Source organism: Callionymus lyra, chromosome 3 (genome assembly GCF_982586985.1).
Source record: "Callionymus lyra chromosome 3, fCalLyr1.hap1.1, whole genome shotgun sequence".
Lineage (NCBI taxonomy): Eukaryota > Metazoa > Chordata > Actinopteri > Syngnathiformes > Callionymidae > Callionymus > Callionymus lyra.
In genome coordinates this window covers 5,001,932-5,018,264 of record NC_141820.1, presented here as the reverse complement: position 1 = coordinate 5,018,264, position 16,333 = coordinate 5,001,932, and the positions used below count along the sequence as shown (strand labels likewise).

The 16,333-nt window shown below is 36.8% G+C and overlaps 1 protein-coding gene across 1 annotated transcript; it reads left to right on the top strand.

Moving 5' to 3' along the window:
* The first annotated feature begins 3,651 nt into the window (after positions 1-3,651).
* On the top strand, positions 3,652-14,321 carry LOC148083071 (V-type proton ATPase subunit C 1-A). The gene is made up of 13 exons (XM_087786208.1): positions 3,652-3,796; positions 5,342-5,500; positions 5,578-5,645; positions 5,714-5,799; positions 5,916-6,010; positions 6,962-7,053; positions 8,938-9,036; positions 9,104-9,172; positions 10,698-10,790; positions 11,294-11,387; positions 11,887-11,984; positions 12,059-12,182; positions 13,674-14,321. The coding sequence occupies exons 2-13, from the start codon at positions 5,369-5,371 to the stop codon at positions 13,770-13,772; spliced, it is 1,149 nt and encodes a 382-aa protein (XP_087642334.1). The 5' UTR covers positions 3,652-3,796; positions 5,342-5,368; the 3' UTR covers positions 13,773-14,321.
* Positions 14,322-16,333: the final 2,012 nt, after the last annotated feature.

Sequence of the window (16,333 nt, the reverse complement as noted above, 5' to 3'; positions counted from 1 at the left end):
GTGTTATTATTGTTGTTGTGTTGTTTTGTGGTAAATTACTGTTTTCTCTACACATTTACGTCAGTATCTGCTCCGGAGATGCGTCGTCAGTGACGTAGCTTCAGTTTAGCTTCAGTTTATCTTCAGTTTAGCTTCAGTTTAGCTTCAGTTTAGCTTCAGTTTATCTTCAGTTTAGCTTCAGTTTAGCGTCAGTTTAGCTTCATTTTAGCTTCAGTTTAGCTTCAGTTTAGCTTCAGTTTATCTTCAGTTTAGCTTCAGTTTAGCTTCAGTTTAGCGTCAGTTTAGCTTCAGTTTAGCTTCAGTTTAGCTTCAGTTTAGCTTCAGTTTAGCGTCAGTTTAGCTTCAGTTTAGCTTCAGTTTAGCTTCATCTACGTCACTAAGATGGTGGTCGTTGAGGGTGGAAAGTGTCCATCTATACACACTCAATGGACCCCCTAGTGCTCATTGAGCACTACATTGTCGCACACTGCTAATTGGGTCGCACTCAAGATACTTAGTTTAAGTGCAGAAGTGTGTGATTCTGGACACATCCTAAGCAGTTTATATCATTTACCAAAGTCCAGAATTTCCCCATGGAAAACATGGAAGCACTGCAGATGTTTACACAACCTTGTTTTTCTCAACAACATCATTCCTGACTCTGTGGTCGGAAAAGCAGTTTCACCGGAAGAGTTTAGCGTTCCTTGCAAATCGGATTCATCGTGGTGGTCAAGATTAATTTCAAGTGTCGACACACAAACTTCCCTTTGGCTTCTTTCGGTTCATGTGACTCGTGTTTTGAACCAAAGATCTGTCAATGGATCTCGTTGTCTGGCTGTACTTTGAGTTATGACTTTGATGGCGGAGTTTCTATCAATAAGACGATGACACAGTTTGAGGTTCGTGTCACTCGCAGGTTCTTTTGGATCCGTGTTCAAGCAGGTTTGAACTTCTATCTTGAAGACAAACTGGTGAGAGTGGAATATATAACTTCACCAGCATCAGTATAGACATCGTGAATATTCTAATCATAGTTTACAGATGTTTAATCGTACAATCTCTTTCTTTCTCTCACAGATCTATTCAATAATGATAATAATAACCAATTTAATTTGGATTGTTCTTTACATTTGGTCGACAAATCTCAAAGATTTAAAGACATTAAAACAAGTTAAAGACATTAAAAACAAAGTCACAAAACATTATTAAAAGGTACAATATTAAGTTAGGTGTATGCTTTTTAAAAAAGGTATGTTTTTTCACTACATTTATTGAATCTAAATAATTAAAACGTTTTTTTTTTTCAACATTTAAAATCTCATAGAAATAAGCTCCAGAACCCGTGAGCGACGAGCAGTTAAATCAAACAAACATAAACTACAGCAGTAAAAATATAATTGAAGCATCAAATGAATATATATTTGAATTATGCGTTGGGTTTAACTTTATTAATCCACTATATTAAGACCATTTCAAGCAATTACCTATGAATGTTAATATTTACTGTATGGAATTAAGTTAAGTTTTCATTATTTTTATTTTAAAATTATTATTGCATTGTAGTTTGTATAACTTTTAAAATTAAAAAATATATAAAATCACAATTTACTTAAATCGTTTTGAAGGGCGATAATTAATAACAAATTAAAACAAAAACCCTTTCCTAATATTTATAGAAAATTGATGAAAATTGATGACGAACAAATACAAAATAAAATAAAAAAGTGAGTTCCTACTTGATCTTTGACCCCGGGGCCACATGAATAGAGTCAAAGTGCTGCAATATAGATGTAATCGTTGTTTTCTAATGGTCCAACAATAAACCACTAACTATGGCATGTCAGGAGTGCCATAACTAGGTAATAAAAAAGCAATTGGAAATTACCCTTTTTTTGAATTGTGGAAAATCCATTGGCTATACATATTTCCTTATTTGTATACACATTTATATTAGTTATATGTTTATTTTCCCCTAGCCATATAAATCAATGTATTTATATACATTTGGACATGTATACTTCCAAATGTATATAAATACATTGATTTATATGGCTAGGGGAACATTATATCTATAGATATATATAGATATAATGTTCCCCTAGCCATATAAATCAATGTAATTATATACATCTATATGTATATATAGATATATATATGTATAGATATTTATTGCATTACATACTAATCCACCATTATTTTCAATCACAAATAAATGGCTGTGATTATTGTTCTCAAATGGTCGTCCTGAAGGACAAACGTTTAGACAGTCTGACAAACGCCGGCGATGATTTATGCTTCTGTCAGTAGACGCTCCGTTTATATCTTTCATTTGTGATTCCAAGAATAGCGACAAAGGCCAAGAGACACGTTTCATGGAAGCAAGTTAAGTTGTAAGTCACAACAGAAGTTAAGGTACTGACTTTCACAAATGTTGTGCAATTGTTTTGATGAAACTCTTATAGTCAGAAACAATAATAAACAATCTGAACAACATGGTAAGAAATGCGAAGAAAATTGTGTCAAAATCTGTCTTGAAGTCAGAAAAGTTGTTTTTATGATGGTTAATATATTAAAAATATACTAAAATAAATACTGTCAAAACCTGGATATTAAGGTTCATTTTGAGGTTTTGCAATATTATTTAAACATAAACAATAAATTAAATTGATATCAATATTACAAAATAATTTTTTTCTTCCTATTATTAAAAAATCCTGTTGATATTTTATCCAAGTTTATTAATATTATGACACAAGTTATGACGAATCAGTTTGACGACATGGCAGATTAAGTTCTGGGAATGAAGATGGTACTGTGTCTAGAAACCGCAGAACTAAAATGATAAAACGCTTCCATCTTCCTGTTCAGGACAGAAATGAGTGTGACACTGATTTCACGAGAGCTTTAGTCACCCGAGTGTAACTACTGTCTGGCGGAAGAAAACAGATTAATCAAGATTTGGTCGATAATCTGGGAAAATATGATCCCCAGGCTGCTTTTGAACCGGACTTCAAGATAAGATTCTGTTTTCTGGAGATATGTTGTGTAACATGTCATTTTTAGGGAAATATGGATGCCTTTAATACGTCAAACACTGTTGAACAAAAATGTTTATAAACAATTCAATGAATATAATTTATTTTGTTAATGATTGGAATTAGAACACCAAACTCAATATGTAAAAAAAAGCATGAATTTAAATTGAGCTTTTAATATAGAAATTATTTAATGCAATAATTTAAAAAAAATACAATTTCAATAACAATAATAAAAAAATTACATTTTAAATTTCAACTATTTGATTTTCTGATGCCACTGATATCTATAGATAGAGCTCAACACAAGCGTAAATCTGAAGCCATCTCATCGTATAAAAGCCTCAATAATAACAGAAAATGAATGAAGGAATCAAAGTTTTCTGATTCTGACATGCGTGACGGAGACGTAGACAGCTTGATGTAATACCCCTCTTCAGCCACTAGAGGTGTGCAGTGAGCTTCCGGAATATTTTTAATTTAATTATTATTCTAAGTTTTTGTCTCTTTATTTTTTTATATCGACATTTTATCACCTCGTTTAAAAGAAAAATAAAATCTCAGATGATAATAAAATCTCAGAGCGGGCATGTCGTGTATATCCAGGTTGAACATGCGCATGCGCGAGCGAGTCACCTGATCAGCTGATGTTGCCTGAGATGCTCATCTTTGCGGGTCTTTGAGTCGAAAAGCTGTTGTTATCTGCGCTATGCATGTGAAGCTCGGCCTGTTTCTTTGAGCAACGACGCGCGGAACAAACATTTAAAACCACCACCGCATCGGTAAGTACCACAACTCATCCGTTGTTCGTGTCGTGACTGTGACATTCTCCAAAGCTAGCAGGCTAACAGGTTAGCATCTCCTGTCAGCACATGATGTGCGTATTTATTTTATTTTCTGGGATTTAACAGCGAATTCAAGTGAGTTGTTTTCATTTAACCTCGTAGAAGTATTTCTGCGGATCTTAGCACGACGTCTATGTTTATTGTTGGGCTGAGAAAATGTGGTCATATGACATGTGACGTGGAAGAATAGCTGTGGAAAGAGGAAACACAAACATTACTTCTTTTTTTGTGTTTATTATAAAACATTTATTACACGTAACTCTTTTAAATACAACGGAAAACAAATCCAGGGTAACAAAATATGTACTTAGCTCATACTAAGTCCTTCACAAAGACAAACAATTCAAATGATTTATGTTCATCATCAACAAATGACATATTTGCATAATATTATTAATACTATAAATAGATTTTATATTCCTATTTATTTTTATTAACCGTAATTTTCCTAAATATCTTTAAAGCCAAATAGATTAAAAGTCCCTGAGAGATAGATCGAGTATTTTTCATGAAACTTTAAAAAATCAAATACACAATGAGAGGATAAACACACACGTGTACAACAAGTTGTCAACCCTTCCTTAAAAGTCTTCACCAGAACGTGAGTGGTTAGTTAAGGGTTTTACCAAACACTTTATTCAAAGTTCACATATATTTTGTATAGTTTATGAAAACTAGGATGTGCCAGAGGTTTTCATTCTATTATTAATTTTTTTGGTAGTTATGTCGTAAGCGTTGTACTTTCTTTTTATGTGTTTTGTTAAAAGAAAAACAAAGGATAATGTAAGTAAATAAGTAATATTTGTAGAGCTTTTCTAGACCAGGGTCACAAAGCGCTTAAACAATCAAAACAATACCCAATAAAATATATACTTGAAAGATCAAGACAACGCCGATTGTGTATGAAACTGATCTGATTTTTTATTCCCAATAAATATTGAAACAAATACATAGTTGAATGAATAAATACCAATAACACCCACATTTCTCTGATGAGAAGGTATCAGATAATCTGATGATGTGCTACAGATATAATGGAATACTTTCCTTACCTGCATGTGGGAATATGAAACGTAAAATTACATTATTTAATAGATAATCGTTTTTAGAGTTGTTGGGCAATTTATGAACTTTTTCGATTGAGTGTGTTCCTTATTTTTGAAACTCCATAGAATTCCATATACGAATGTTGGGTAACATTTCTTTGCATTTGCAAGGTCTGTCTAGAGCTGAACCTTTTTATTTTTTGGGGCATCTTTTGAACTTGTTCAAATTAAATAAAAATGCTGTTAGTCCGACCCTGTTGATCTGAACATTCAAACCTTAAATTTAAACTTAACCAATCCAATTTTCATTTAGCATTTCTTTTCCAAAAGAGTAATAAAGAAAATAAAACGACATTTGTGGCGAAATAGTAATCGACTCACTTGATTATTGTCCGTGTTACTTAATTTAATTCCGATTTACTGTCGATTTTTCCAGCAGCGACGTTGACTTGGATCAGCAGCCATGACAGAATTCTGGTTGATCTCTGCTCCTGGGGAGAAAACCTGCCAGCAGACCTGGGACAAGCTGATGGTGGCCACCACTCGAACCAACAACCTTTCAACCAACAATAAGTTCAATATCCCAGATTTAAAGGTGGTTAATTACTTTAAATTGCACATGGTTTGTTTCCATCAGTTTCTGTCATTGATGTTTGTTTTGTTTCCGAGTAGGTCGGGACACTAGATGTCCTGGTGGGACTGTCGGATGAACTGGCCAAACTGGATACGTTCGTTGAGACGTGAGAGAAGGAAACCGTTCTTAAGACGCCAGAGACGTCATTTAAGTTGATCTTCTTCTGTGCCGCAGCGTGGTGAAGAAGGTGGCCCAGTACATGGCCGACGTCTTGGAGGACAGCCGGGACAAAGTCCAGGAGAACCTGCTGGCCAACGGAGGTAACGGCTTCCGGACGTTGTCCCGTTTGAACGAGTGCACTGTTGCCGTTGATGAGGGGGTCAAAGGTCAGCCAGACACATGATTTGCTCCTGACGACATCGGTTTGTCTCCACAGTGGACTTGGTGACGTATATCACCAGATTTCAATGGGACATGGCCAAGTACCCCATCAAACAATCACTCAAGAACATCTCTGAGATCATCTCCAAGGTACACTCAGGAACTGTATTCAGACTTATCTCAGTGTTAACTGATGATTGATTCAACCCTTGTGTTGTCTCAGGGTCAAGATGACCCGGAGGCTGAAGTACAAATGTGTTTGTAGTATCCCTTTTGTTGTCTCTTGGTCAGCTAGATAGATTGACTTTACTAATCACTCTGCAGATCTTATTTCCAATTCGGTACAGCAAGTTTCGTTAAAACAAGAACAAAGTGCAAACATAAGAACAAAGAGCAAGGGATGACAAAGTGCAAGGTGAACAACCTCCATCACTGCATATGTATTCATGGAAGCCAGGGAGGTCGTTGACCACAAAAGGGATACCACACATTTGCTTTTCAGGCCTCCGGGTCACCTTGACCCAGAGATAAAACTAGGCTTAAAAGTGGATTTAAAAAGACACAAACTGACTTCGTTCTTTCTTCAATTAACTATTTTTGTCTAGTTTTGGTCTTCCTGAAATTTGTAGTGGAGTATTGTGTTGAATCTGGATTCTTGGATACATTTGATTAATATTTCAATTTTTTTTAAATAAATATTAAAAAAAGAAAGTGAGTCATAATGAGGTTATTTCTCGAGTGTGTAACTCGTGTTGGATTATTTCAGTAGTTTACTTACAATACCATAGAAGGATAAAAAAGACACAAATGGATCTAGTTACAAATGGATTTTTAATCAATAAATCCCAGTTAAATGCTATTGAAATGTTAATTTAGTTAAATATTCAAGAACTAGTTCAGAAGTTCACATTTCTCTCGGCTTTTTAGGGTTATTTTCCCCGAACGACAGCCATTGTTACGATTGGTTAAAGGCAGATAGACACGCACATAACAATGGTTAGAAAAATGTTAATGAAATGATTAACCTAAAATATTAACGATAAAGGTTTGACTGTTCAAATGTAATCTGAGGGTTGCTTCTAATATCCTTTCTGTTCACAGCAAGCCTCTCAGATCGACAACGACCTGAAGGCCCGAGCGTCTGCCTACAACAACCTGAAGGGAAACCTGCAGAATCTGGAGAGAAAGAACGCGTGAGTTCATAATAAATGCTGCGATTAAAACCTGTGTTGAGAGACGCAAACGTTCTTAACTTCATCAAAATAACCTAATAGTACCAGACGGGTATTTGGCCATCGTTGACATTATTAGATTGTACTGTGTTTTTGTATATTATTGTGTTTTTTCTTTATTTGTATGTGATATATTATGGAAACTGTCTGCATCTTTGTTGAGGACTACAGATGGAAGTAGCATTGAGCTTAATCTGGCGCAGCATCTTTCTAATGTAACTGCACATTGTCCTTTAAATGAACTGAAACTGATCTGGACACGATAACCTGTCACTCAGTTTAAAAATAAATTAATAAATAATTGCATAAAAACGGGTTAACTAGAAAATTGGACAAAGGGCGCAGACCTCTGCCAAGCAGCTCTTTTCTCATCATATTGTCGACGAATTAAGAAAGTTGGTTGCTTTTGTTATGAAGGACGATAAATGACGTCATTCTAAATGACTAAATGTATTAAACAATATAAGTCTAAATAAACTGAGTGTCAGTGAAATGTTGAAATGATTAAAAGTAGAATCATTAAAATGATTAAAAATCTAAATGTATAAATTCATGAATGAAAGAAATGACAATTCAATTGAACCAATAATTAAATTGACAAATTAAAGATAAAATGTTTAAATAAATACATGTATATATTTAAATGGAACAGACCCTAAATAAAAAAAAAGTGATTTATTTAATTTCCCATTTTTACGTTTATTTAAACCTTTATTTTGTGTTTTTTATTTATTTAATGATCTCATTATTGTCCTTCATAGCAGTGACCTGGAACAGAATCGTACAACCCAGTAGAAACTAAGCCAGAAAGTCAGTCGAGCGTCTGTTGACAACTTTTTAAAGTTATTAACGACAGAAGCAATACTTGACGTCTCGGTGAAGATATTGAATCTTTCTTAGTGAGTTTGGTTTAAAAAAAACAGGAAATGATGTAAATGTTATTGAAAACAAAGAACATGCTGGACAGGTGTGACCTGGGATCCAAACAAAGAGCAGGTTAATGAGTATTTATAAGATCCTGGACTCAGAGAAGGAGAGAACCTCACAGACTATTTATTATTCTGTCGTTCTTGCTCAGGCTCATACTCGGAAGAGGATGTTCACGTGCTCCGAGTCATGGAATAGTTCCCTCCAAATATAGGTTGACGCGTCGAACCATGTTGGAAGTAAAATATTCCACTTTCAATAAAACTATCATTTGATATTTTCACGCAGTCATTCCTGGAACTATGTGGAGCCTGAACACTAACACCTCACTTCAACTTCTAATACGTGCTGCTGCTGAATTACACTCAACGCACATTAGTGCTGCACGATATTGAAAATAAGTGCAGTATTCGATATTGTTGTCATGAATTGCGATATCGATATTAATGCGACCTTTTTTCCTTTCACCTAAAAATGTAGCCGTAACAAGCTGCGCCGCACAGTTCACAGACGGACGGAGACGTAAACGACAACGAGACATAGAAGTACAAATTGACAACTTAACAGAACGTCACAAAGAAACAAATGATCATTTTACTTTTTTTAAAAAAATTGTATTGCGTTGTTATTTGCTCCCTGTTCATCTTTCAATCCTTTGAAATAATTATAGGAAACTATTGATTTTGTGACATGCTACACATGTGCGACAATCTCTTGCATCAAAATATTTTAAAATAAATCAAACGTATTAAAGTTGGCCTTGCAGGTCCAAAATTATCTAAGAAGTCCCTGAAGTGAGCAGTGGCTTCTGGGTCCTTCAGATGAATGTAGTGTTTTGAGTGACAGAACTGCGCCACTAGGGGGCTCTGTCTTCTGAGACGGTGGGATATAAAAGTGTTTCTTTTTCGTGTCCTTCAGCGGGAGCTTGTTGACCAGGAGTCTGGCTGACATCGTGAAGAAAGAGGACTTTGTTCTGGACTCCGAGTACCTGCTCACCATGCTGGTGGTGGTTCCAAAGTAAGTCCTGGTCGTCCACAGAAGTTTGAAATGATACGACCTTGTTGACCTTCGTCCCTCTGACCAGGACCAGCTACGCTGACTGGCAGAAGACGTACGAGACTCTCGCTGAGATGGTCGTGCCACGTTCCACCAAGTAAGAGCTCGTTACTTCCATTTAATTAAGACTGTTTGGATTTCTGTTTCCTCTATTATTATCGTCTCAATGGGATATAAATATATTCATTTGTTTTCATGTAATGTATCATTTACTAGGTGTGTTTTTTCCTTGTATCCATTTTTTTTGGTTTTCAAATAATTTTCTATTGTTATCGTAGTTATTACATTTTCTGAGTTTAAATAAAAGAATTACTTTTTCTTTTTCAATTGTAAAATTAACGTTAAACATCAGGCCTCTAGATAGCAGCAGTGATTACGTTCTCCACAGCTAAAGCAAGAATGATGACTGAGGACGAGAGGATACAGTGAGTCCAGCAGCTTTTAAAGCTGATGTTTGGACATACTTTGGTTTGAAAACAAATGAAAGCAGTTATGACTTCAAGAGTCATGTGGTCTGTAAATACTACAACACCAGAGTCAAGTACTGGACAATACTACACATGTATACTTGTTACTACACTATCACAACACCAGAGTCAAGTACTGGAAAAAATACTACACATATATACTTGTTACTACACTATCACAACACCAGAGTCAAGTACTGGACAATACTACACATATATACTTGTTACTACACTATCACAACACCAGAGTCAAGTACTGGACAATACTACACATATATACTTGTTACTACACTATCACAACACCAGAGTCAAGTACTGGACAATACTACACATATATACTTGTTACTACACTATCACAACACCAGAGTCAAGTACTGGACAATACTACCCATATATACTTGTTACTACACTATCACAACACCAGAGTCAAGTACTGGACAATACTACCCATATATACTTGTTACTACACTATCACAACACCAGAGTCAAGTACTGGACAATACTACACATATATCCTTGTTACTACACTATCACAACACCAGAGTCAAGTACTGGACAATACTACCCATATATACTTGTTACTACACTATCACAACACCAGAGTCAAGTACTGGACAATACTACACATATATACTTGTTACTACACTATCACAACACCAGAGTCAAGTACTGGACAATACTACACATATATCCTTGTTACTACACTATCACAACACCAGAGTCAAGTACTGGACAATACTACCCATATATACTTGTTACTACACTATCACAACACAAGAGTCAAGTACTGGACAATACTACACATATATACTTGTTACTACACTATCACAACACCAGAGTCAAGTACTGGACAATACTACACATATATCCTTGTTACTACACTATCACAACACCAGAGTCAAGTACTGGACAATACTACACATATATACTTGTTACTACACTATCACTATATATCACTATATTGTTGCAATCAAGATGCACATCGTATCAACAAATTCTTGACTCTACACAATCCTTCAATTTGCTCGACCTATGACCTTTACCTATTTACTTCACTAGATAATGATATGAAAACCTCTGGAGTCGATTGTCTTGTCAGTACAAACTGTAGATCTGAGTCACAGAATATATTTTCACTTGTGTTCTCGCCTCCAGGCTGTTATTCGAGGACCACGACAGCGGCCTGTTCAGTGTTACCCTGTTCAGGAAGGCTTTGGACGACTTCAAGCACAAGGCCAGAGAAAACAAGTATGTGATGAACACGTACTGTAACATTCTTTGAAACACTTTGAATCCTGGGACTCGAACAACAACAACGTGGTTCATCTGCCCATGTTTACCGGTTTAACCATCGTCACAAGGACATCTAGCAGGAAGATGGAAGGGTTGAAACCATTGATCTGTGAGGTTAAAGGTGATCAATATGGCTGTTGAAGAGACAACATGTGAGCTCGGCATCGTTGAACTCGTGGTGAGACGTTGGAGACGGCAGCGTAAAATGTCTCAACGATGACAAAAGTTTTCATAGGAAAAAAGCAGATTCCACGAACCTGACTGTTTTTAACTTGCCGTTTTACTGCCGTGTTACAGTCACTGTTTTGAAAAATCATTTGTACATCTTCAAAAGTTTTGCTATATCATGTTTTATCTTTATAAATGGAGTGGGTGTGACTTCTATCAAGGTCCACTCTGTTCAGAAGACATTCTTGAATATAGTGAGTGTTGAACTCAGAACATGGACTCTTTCTCAGGTTCACGGTGCGTGACTTCCAGTACAACGAGGAGGAGATGAAGGCGGACAAAGAGGAAATGACACGTTTGTCCACCGACAAGAAGAAACAGTTTGTACGTTGGAAGCACCATTTAGTTTTTTTTGAACACTGGCACGCTTGGACTCCTTTCTAAGACTTAAAAACTAGATTTTATTTCGTCTGCATCGTGTCGCAGCGAGAAGTTAAGGTCAGTCGGGCAGGAAATGATGTGTGAATTTACAAAATAAAACGGACGTAAAATGACTTTTAATTCAGATCATTAGTTCATAAACAACACACCCCTTAATGATGACACACTTGAATCATCTACCAAACACCAAATCAGCTGCTTTGATTGACACACGGCTCATCTAATCAAATCTGTCGGTACTCAATGGGCGGAGCTCATGACAAAGAAAGCAGCCATTGGTTGAGGTTGTAACTTGTTGTCCAATCAGCTGGAGCTTCACTAACATGCTTTTCTGTGAGTGTGTTGAGTCGATGAACTTGTTGCTATGTTGACACAAATATCAAACAGACGTGTTAGGAAACATGCGAGTGATGATGAGTCTCGGGTCGTGTTCCTCCTGCAGGGTCCTCTGGTGCGATGGCTGAAGGTCAACTTCAGTGAGGCCTTCATCGCGTGGATCCACATCAAAGCTCTGCGGGTGTTCGTGGAGTCGGTGTTGAGGTGAGCGACGTCCGTTTGAAACGTTCAGGTTCCTCTGGTCGCCATCGGCTCTCTGACGCCGCCGGTGTCTTCAGGTACGGTCTGCCGGTGAACTTCCAGGCCATGTTGCTGCAGCCCAACAAGAAGAACATGAAGAAGCTCAGGGAGGTGTTGTACGACCTGTACAAGCACCTGGACAGCAGCGCCGCCATCATCGACGTGAGTCGCACAACTCTATGAAAGAATGTCATCAGGCTTTTAAAGCGTTTAAACAATCAAAACAATACTCAATAAAATATATACTTTAAAGATCAAGATTAACAGAGACAAACAAAAGAGTCTCAGAGAGTCAAGGAAAAGCTCAAATAACAGTGTCTTGAGATGTTTCTTGAAGGAGTCGGTAGATCATCAAACACAGATGTTTCTTGAAGGAGTCAGTAGATCATCAAACACAGATGTTTCTTGAAGGAGTCAGTAGATCATCAAACACAGATGTTTCTTGAAGGAGTCAGTAGATCATCAAACACAGATGTTTCTTGAAGGAGTCAGTAGATCATCAAACACAGATGTTTCTTGAAGGAGTCAGTAGATCATCAAACACAGATGTTTCTTGAAGGAGTCAGTAGATCATCAAACACTGATGTTTCTTGAAGGAGTCAGTAGATCATCAAACACAGATGTTTCTTGAAGGAGTCAGTAGATCATCAAACACTGATGTTTCTTGAAGGAGTCAGTACATCATCAAACACAGAGATGGTTCCAAAGCTTAGGAGCAACAGCCTGGAAGGATTTCTCTCCTCTGGTCCTGAAGTTCAGGAACCATCAGTAGATTCTGATCCACAGACCTCAGAGCCCGAGCTGGGGTGTAAGTCTGGATCAGATCACTGATGGAAGGTCTGACCATGAATAGATCTGAAAGTAAGAACCAGAATTTAAAAATGATCCTGAAAGAAACTGGCAGCCAGTGAAGAGTTTGAAGGAGAAATGTGAGTTCTTCTACTAGAGCAGCCAGTGAAGAGTTTGAAGGAGAAATGTGAGTTCTTCTACTAGAGCAGCCAGTGAAGAGTTTGAAGGAGAAATGTGAGTTCTTCTACTAGAGCAGCCAGTGAAGAGTTTGAAGGAGAAATGTGAGTTCTTCTACTAGAGCAGCCAGTGAAGAGTTTGAAGGAGAAATGTGAGTTATTCTACTAGAGCAGCCAGTGAAGAGTTTGAAGGAGAAATGTGAGTTCTTCTACTAGAGCGGCTCAGAATTCTGGCTGCAGAGTTTTGTATGAACTGCAGGCGAGACACATCCTTCTTGTTTAGACATATTCTTGTACAAAACATTTATTGAATAAAAAATAAATAAAAAAAGAACTATTTAATAATAATTTAAACTAACTAATAGTTTTGTTTAATGTAATATTGTAAAAATGTTTTTGACAACAAATTCAACGTCACCATGTCGTCTTGACCTTCTAAGGTTTTTAAATGAGTATGTATTTTAACCTTGTTTTGTTTTTAAGCACTTTGTGACTCTGGTCTGATCAATAATAACGACTTACTTTCAGAAATGATTGAATTCAATTATTTAAAAGTATTAAATGCTTAAAACAACAAATTTCAATAGAGATTCAAGTAGAAATGAAACATTGTAAATGTGAAATGAATATGTTGTGTTGCCGCTGATATACCTGGTGCTCGTGCATGTCTGACCTTGAGTCTCTTCAGGCCTCCATGGACATCCCGGGTCTGAACCTGAGCCAGCAGGAGTACTACCCTTACGTCTACTACAAGATCGACTGCAACCTGCTGGACTTCAAAGTCTAGACAAGTTTCTCGCGTCGTTCCTCTACGTTTGCTCTCGTCCTCTCGTGCTCCGGCTTTAGTTCGTCCGTACGTCCTCCATCCACTTCCACATTCCTGCGTCAGACACTGGACCAGCAGCTCCCAGACATCCGGTCACACACTGGCTCCAGGAACAGGTTCTCGGGTTCGTTTGCACTTTCTTTGCAGCTTCCAACCTTTGAAGAGACACACACAAACACACAAACACACACACACACACACACAAACACACAAACACACACAGGAGAGCATCTGGTGATTGTACTATTTATTGAAATCTGTGTGTGTTTTTCCTTCAATTCTCAGAGTCAAGTGTTTTTAGCCTCATGTCGTGTGTGTTAAGAATAGATGTCGACCCTCAATGTGACCCCGTGACCCTGATTTTAACAAGCAACATTTGCTGATGGTTCCCATGACTGTGTTTATCAAGATGAAAATATATATATATATGTGGCGCCTGTACTGTAACTATAACTGGACATTGAAACATATTTAAGATAAATGTTATAAAATAAATGATTTATGTTGAAATGAGCCTCTGGATTACTTTTGTGTTTCCTCTGAAATATGTACATGTGTTGAGGATCTGGACTCTATCTTAGTAGATCCGTCGTTCTGGGGGGGGATTTGAACAACGCGTCGGATTAAAGACCGACTTAAAGCTTCAAACAATGATGAGAAATCACATCTGGATTCAAAAAAATTAATTGTACAGTTTCCAGTTCTCTGTCCTGATCCTTTCTGGGGAAAAAGAGGTGAAGTAAGTCAGTAATATTTGTAAGAAAAACTTCTTGAGATGTTTCTTGAAGGAGTCAGTAGATCGTCAAACACAGATGTTTCTTGAAGGAGTCAGTAGATCATCAAACACAGATGTTTCTTGAAGGAGTCAGTAGATCATCAAACACACATGTTTCTAGAAGGAGTCAGTAGATCATCAAACACACATGTTTCTTGAAGGAGTCAGTAGATCATCAAACACAGATGTTTCTTGAAGGAGTCAGTAGATCATCAAACACAGATGTTTCTTGAAGGAGTCAGTAGATCATCAAACACACATGTTTCTTGAAGGAGTCAGTAGATCATCAAACACACATGTTTCTTGAAGGAGTCAGTAGATCATCAAACACACATGTTTCTTGAAGGAGTCAGTAGATCATCAAACACAGATGTTTCTTGAAGGAGTCAGTAGATCATCAAACACACATGTTTCTTGAAGGAGTCAGTAGATCATCAAACACAGATGTTTCTTGAAGGAGTCAGTAGATCATCAAACACACATGTTTCTTGAAGGAGTCAGTAGTTCATCAAACACACATGTTTCTTGAAGGAGTCAGTAGATCATCAAACACACATGTTTCTTGAAGGAGTCAGTAGATCATCAAACACAGACGTTTCTTGAAGGAGTCAGTAGATCATCAAACACACATGTTTCTTGAAGGAGTCAGTAGATCATCAAACACAGATGTTTCTTGAAGGAGTCAGTAGATCATCAAACACGTAAGTCTGGATCAGATCACTGATGGAAGGTCTGACCATGAATAGATCTGAAAGTAAGAACCAGAATTTTAAAATGATCCTGAAAGAAACTGGCAGCCAGTGAAGAGTTTGAAGGAGAAATGTGAGTTCTTCTACTAGAGCAGCCAGTGAAGAGTTTGAAGGAGAAATGTGAGTTCTTCTACTAGAGCGGCCAGTGAAGAGTTTGAAGGAGAAATGTGAGTTATTCTACTAGAGCAGCCAGTGAAGAGTTTAAAGGAGAAATGTGAGTTCTTCTACTAGAGCAGTCAGTGAAGAGTTTGAAGGAGAAATGTGAGTTCTTCTACTAGAGCAGCTCAGAATTCTCACTGCGGAGTTTTGTATGAACTGCAGGCGAGACACATCCTTCTTGTTTAGACACTAAATATACTGTAACAATAGTGTAAACGACACAAACGCATTATAAGATCCAGATCATGTTGTGACAACATTTAAGTTTAGAGATGTTTCTCAGTTGAAACAGTTTTCTGCAGTGTTGAACTAGAGACATGTCTTTTTCAAACACAACACCAGGTTTCTCAGTTTGACAGACTTAAGTCACCCAAGAACTGACTCAACCCTGGAACCTCATCCTCAGGAGCATGTGACCCTGGTCTAGAAAGGCGCTATATAAATAGAGATTATTATTATTATTATTATTATTATAAGCAGAGTTTCAGATTTTTCAAATTGAACTGTGTTCAAAGGATGATGTCATCATCATGATGGACAGTAGTTTGTTTATATGTTTTATTACACTTAAGGTCAGAGGTGGTTCCTGGCACAGACATCTATTTATTCATCCATCCATCCATCTTTTCCTTCATCTTTTATTAATATGTATATATATATTTATTTATTACAGGTTTCTGTATTAGTCTTTAGACCGTCATTTTACTTTTATTCTATTTAATACGTTTTATATCAATTTTCGATTCATAAATGAAAAGTTTAATATTTGGGATTCATTTTTAAAATGTATATTTGTGAATACGATATTTTCTCATTTAAAATTAAGAGTAACTTTATAA

Bases quoted from the DNA above. Each gene is read 5' to 3' on its own strand.
- LOC148083071 (XM_087786208.1), top strand. From the start codon at position 5,369: ATGACAGAATTCTGGTTGATCTCTGCTCCTGGGGAGAAAACCTGCCAG. The intron at 5,646-5,713 runs GTGAGAGAAGGA...TCTGTGCCGCAG, and splicing joins CTGGATACGTTCGTTGAGAC to CGTGGTGAAGAAGGTGGCCC. The intron at 9,037-9,103 runs GTAAGTCCTGGT...CCCTCTGACCAG, and splicing joins ATGCTGGTGGTGGTTCCAAA to GACCAGCTACGCTGACTGGC.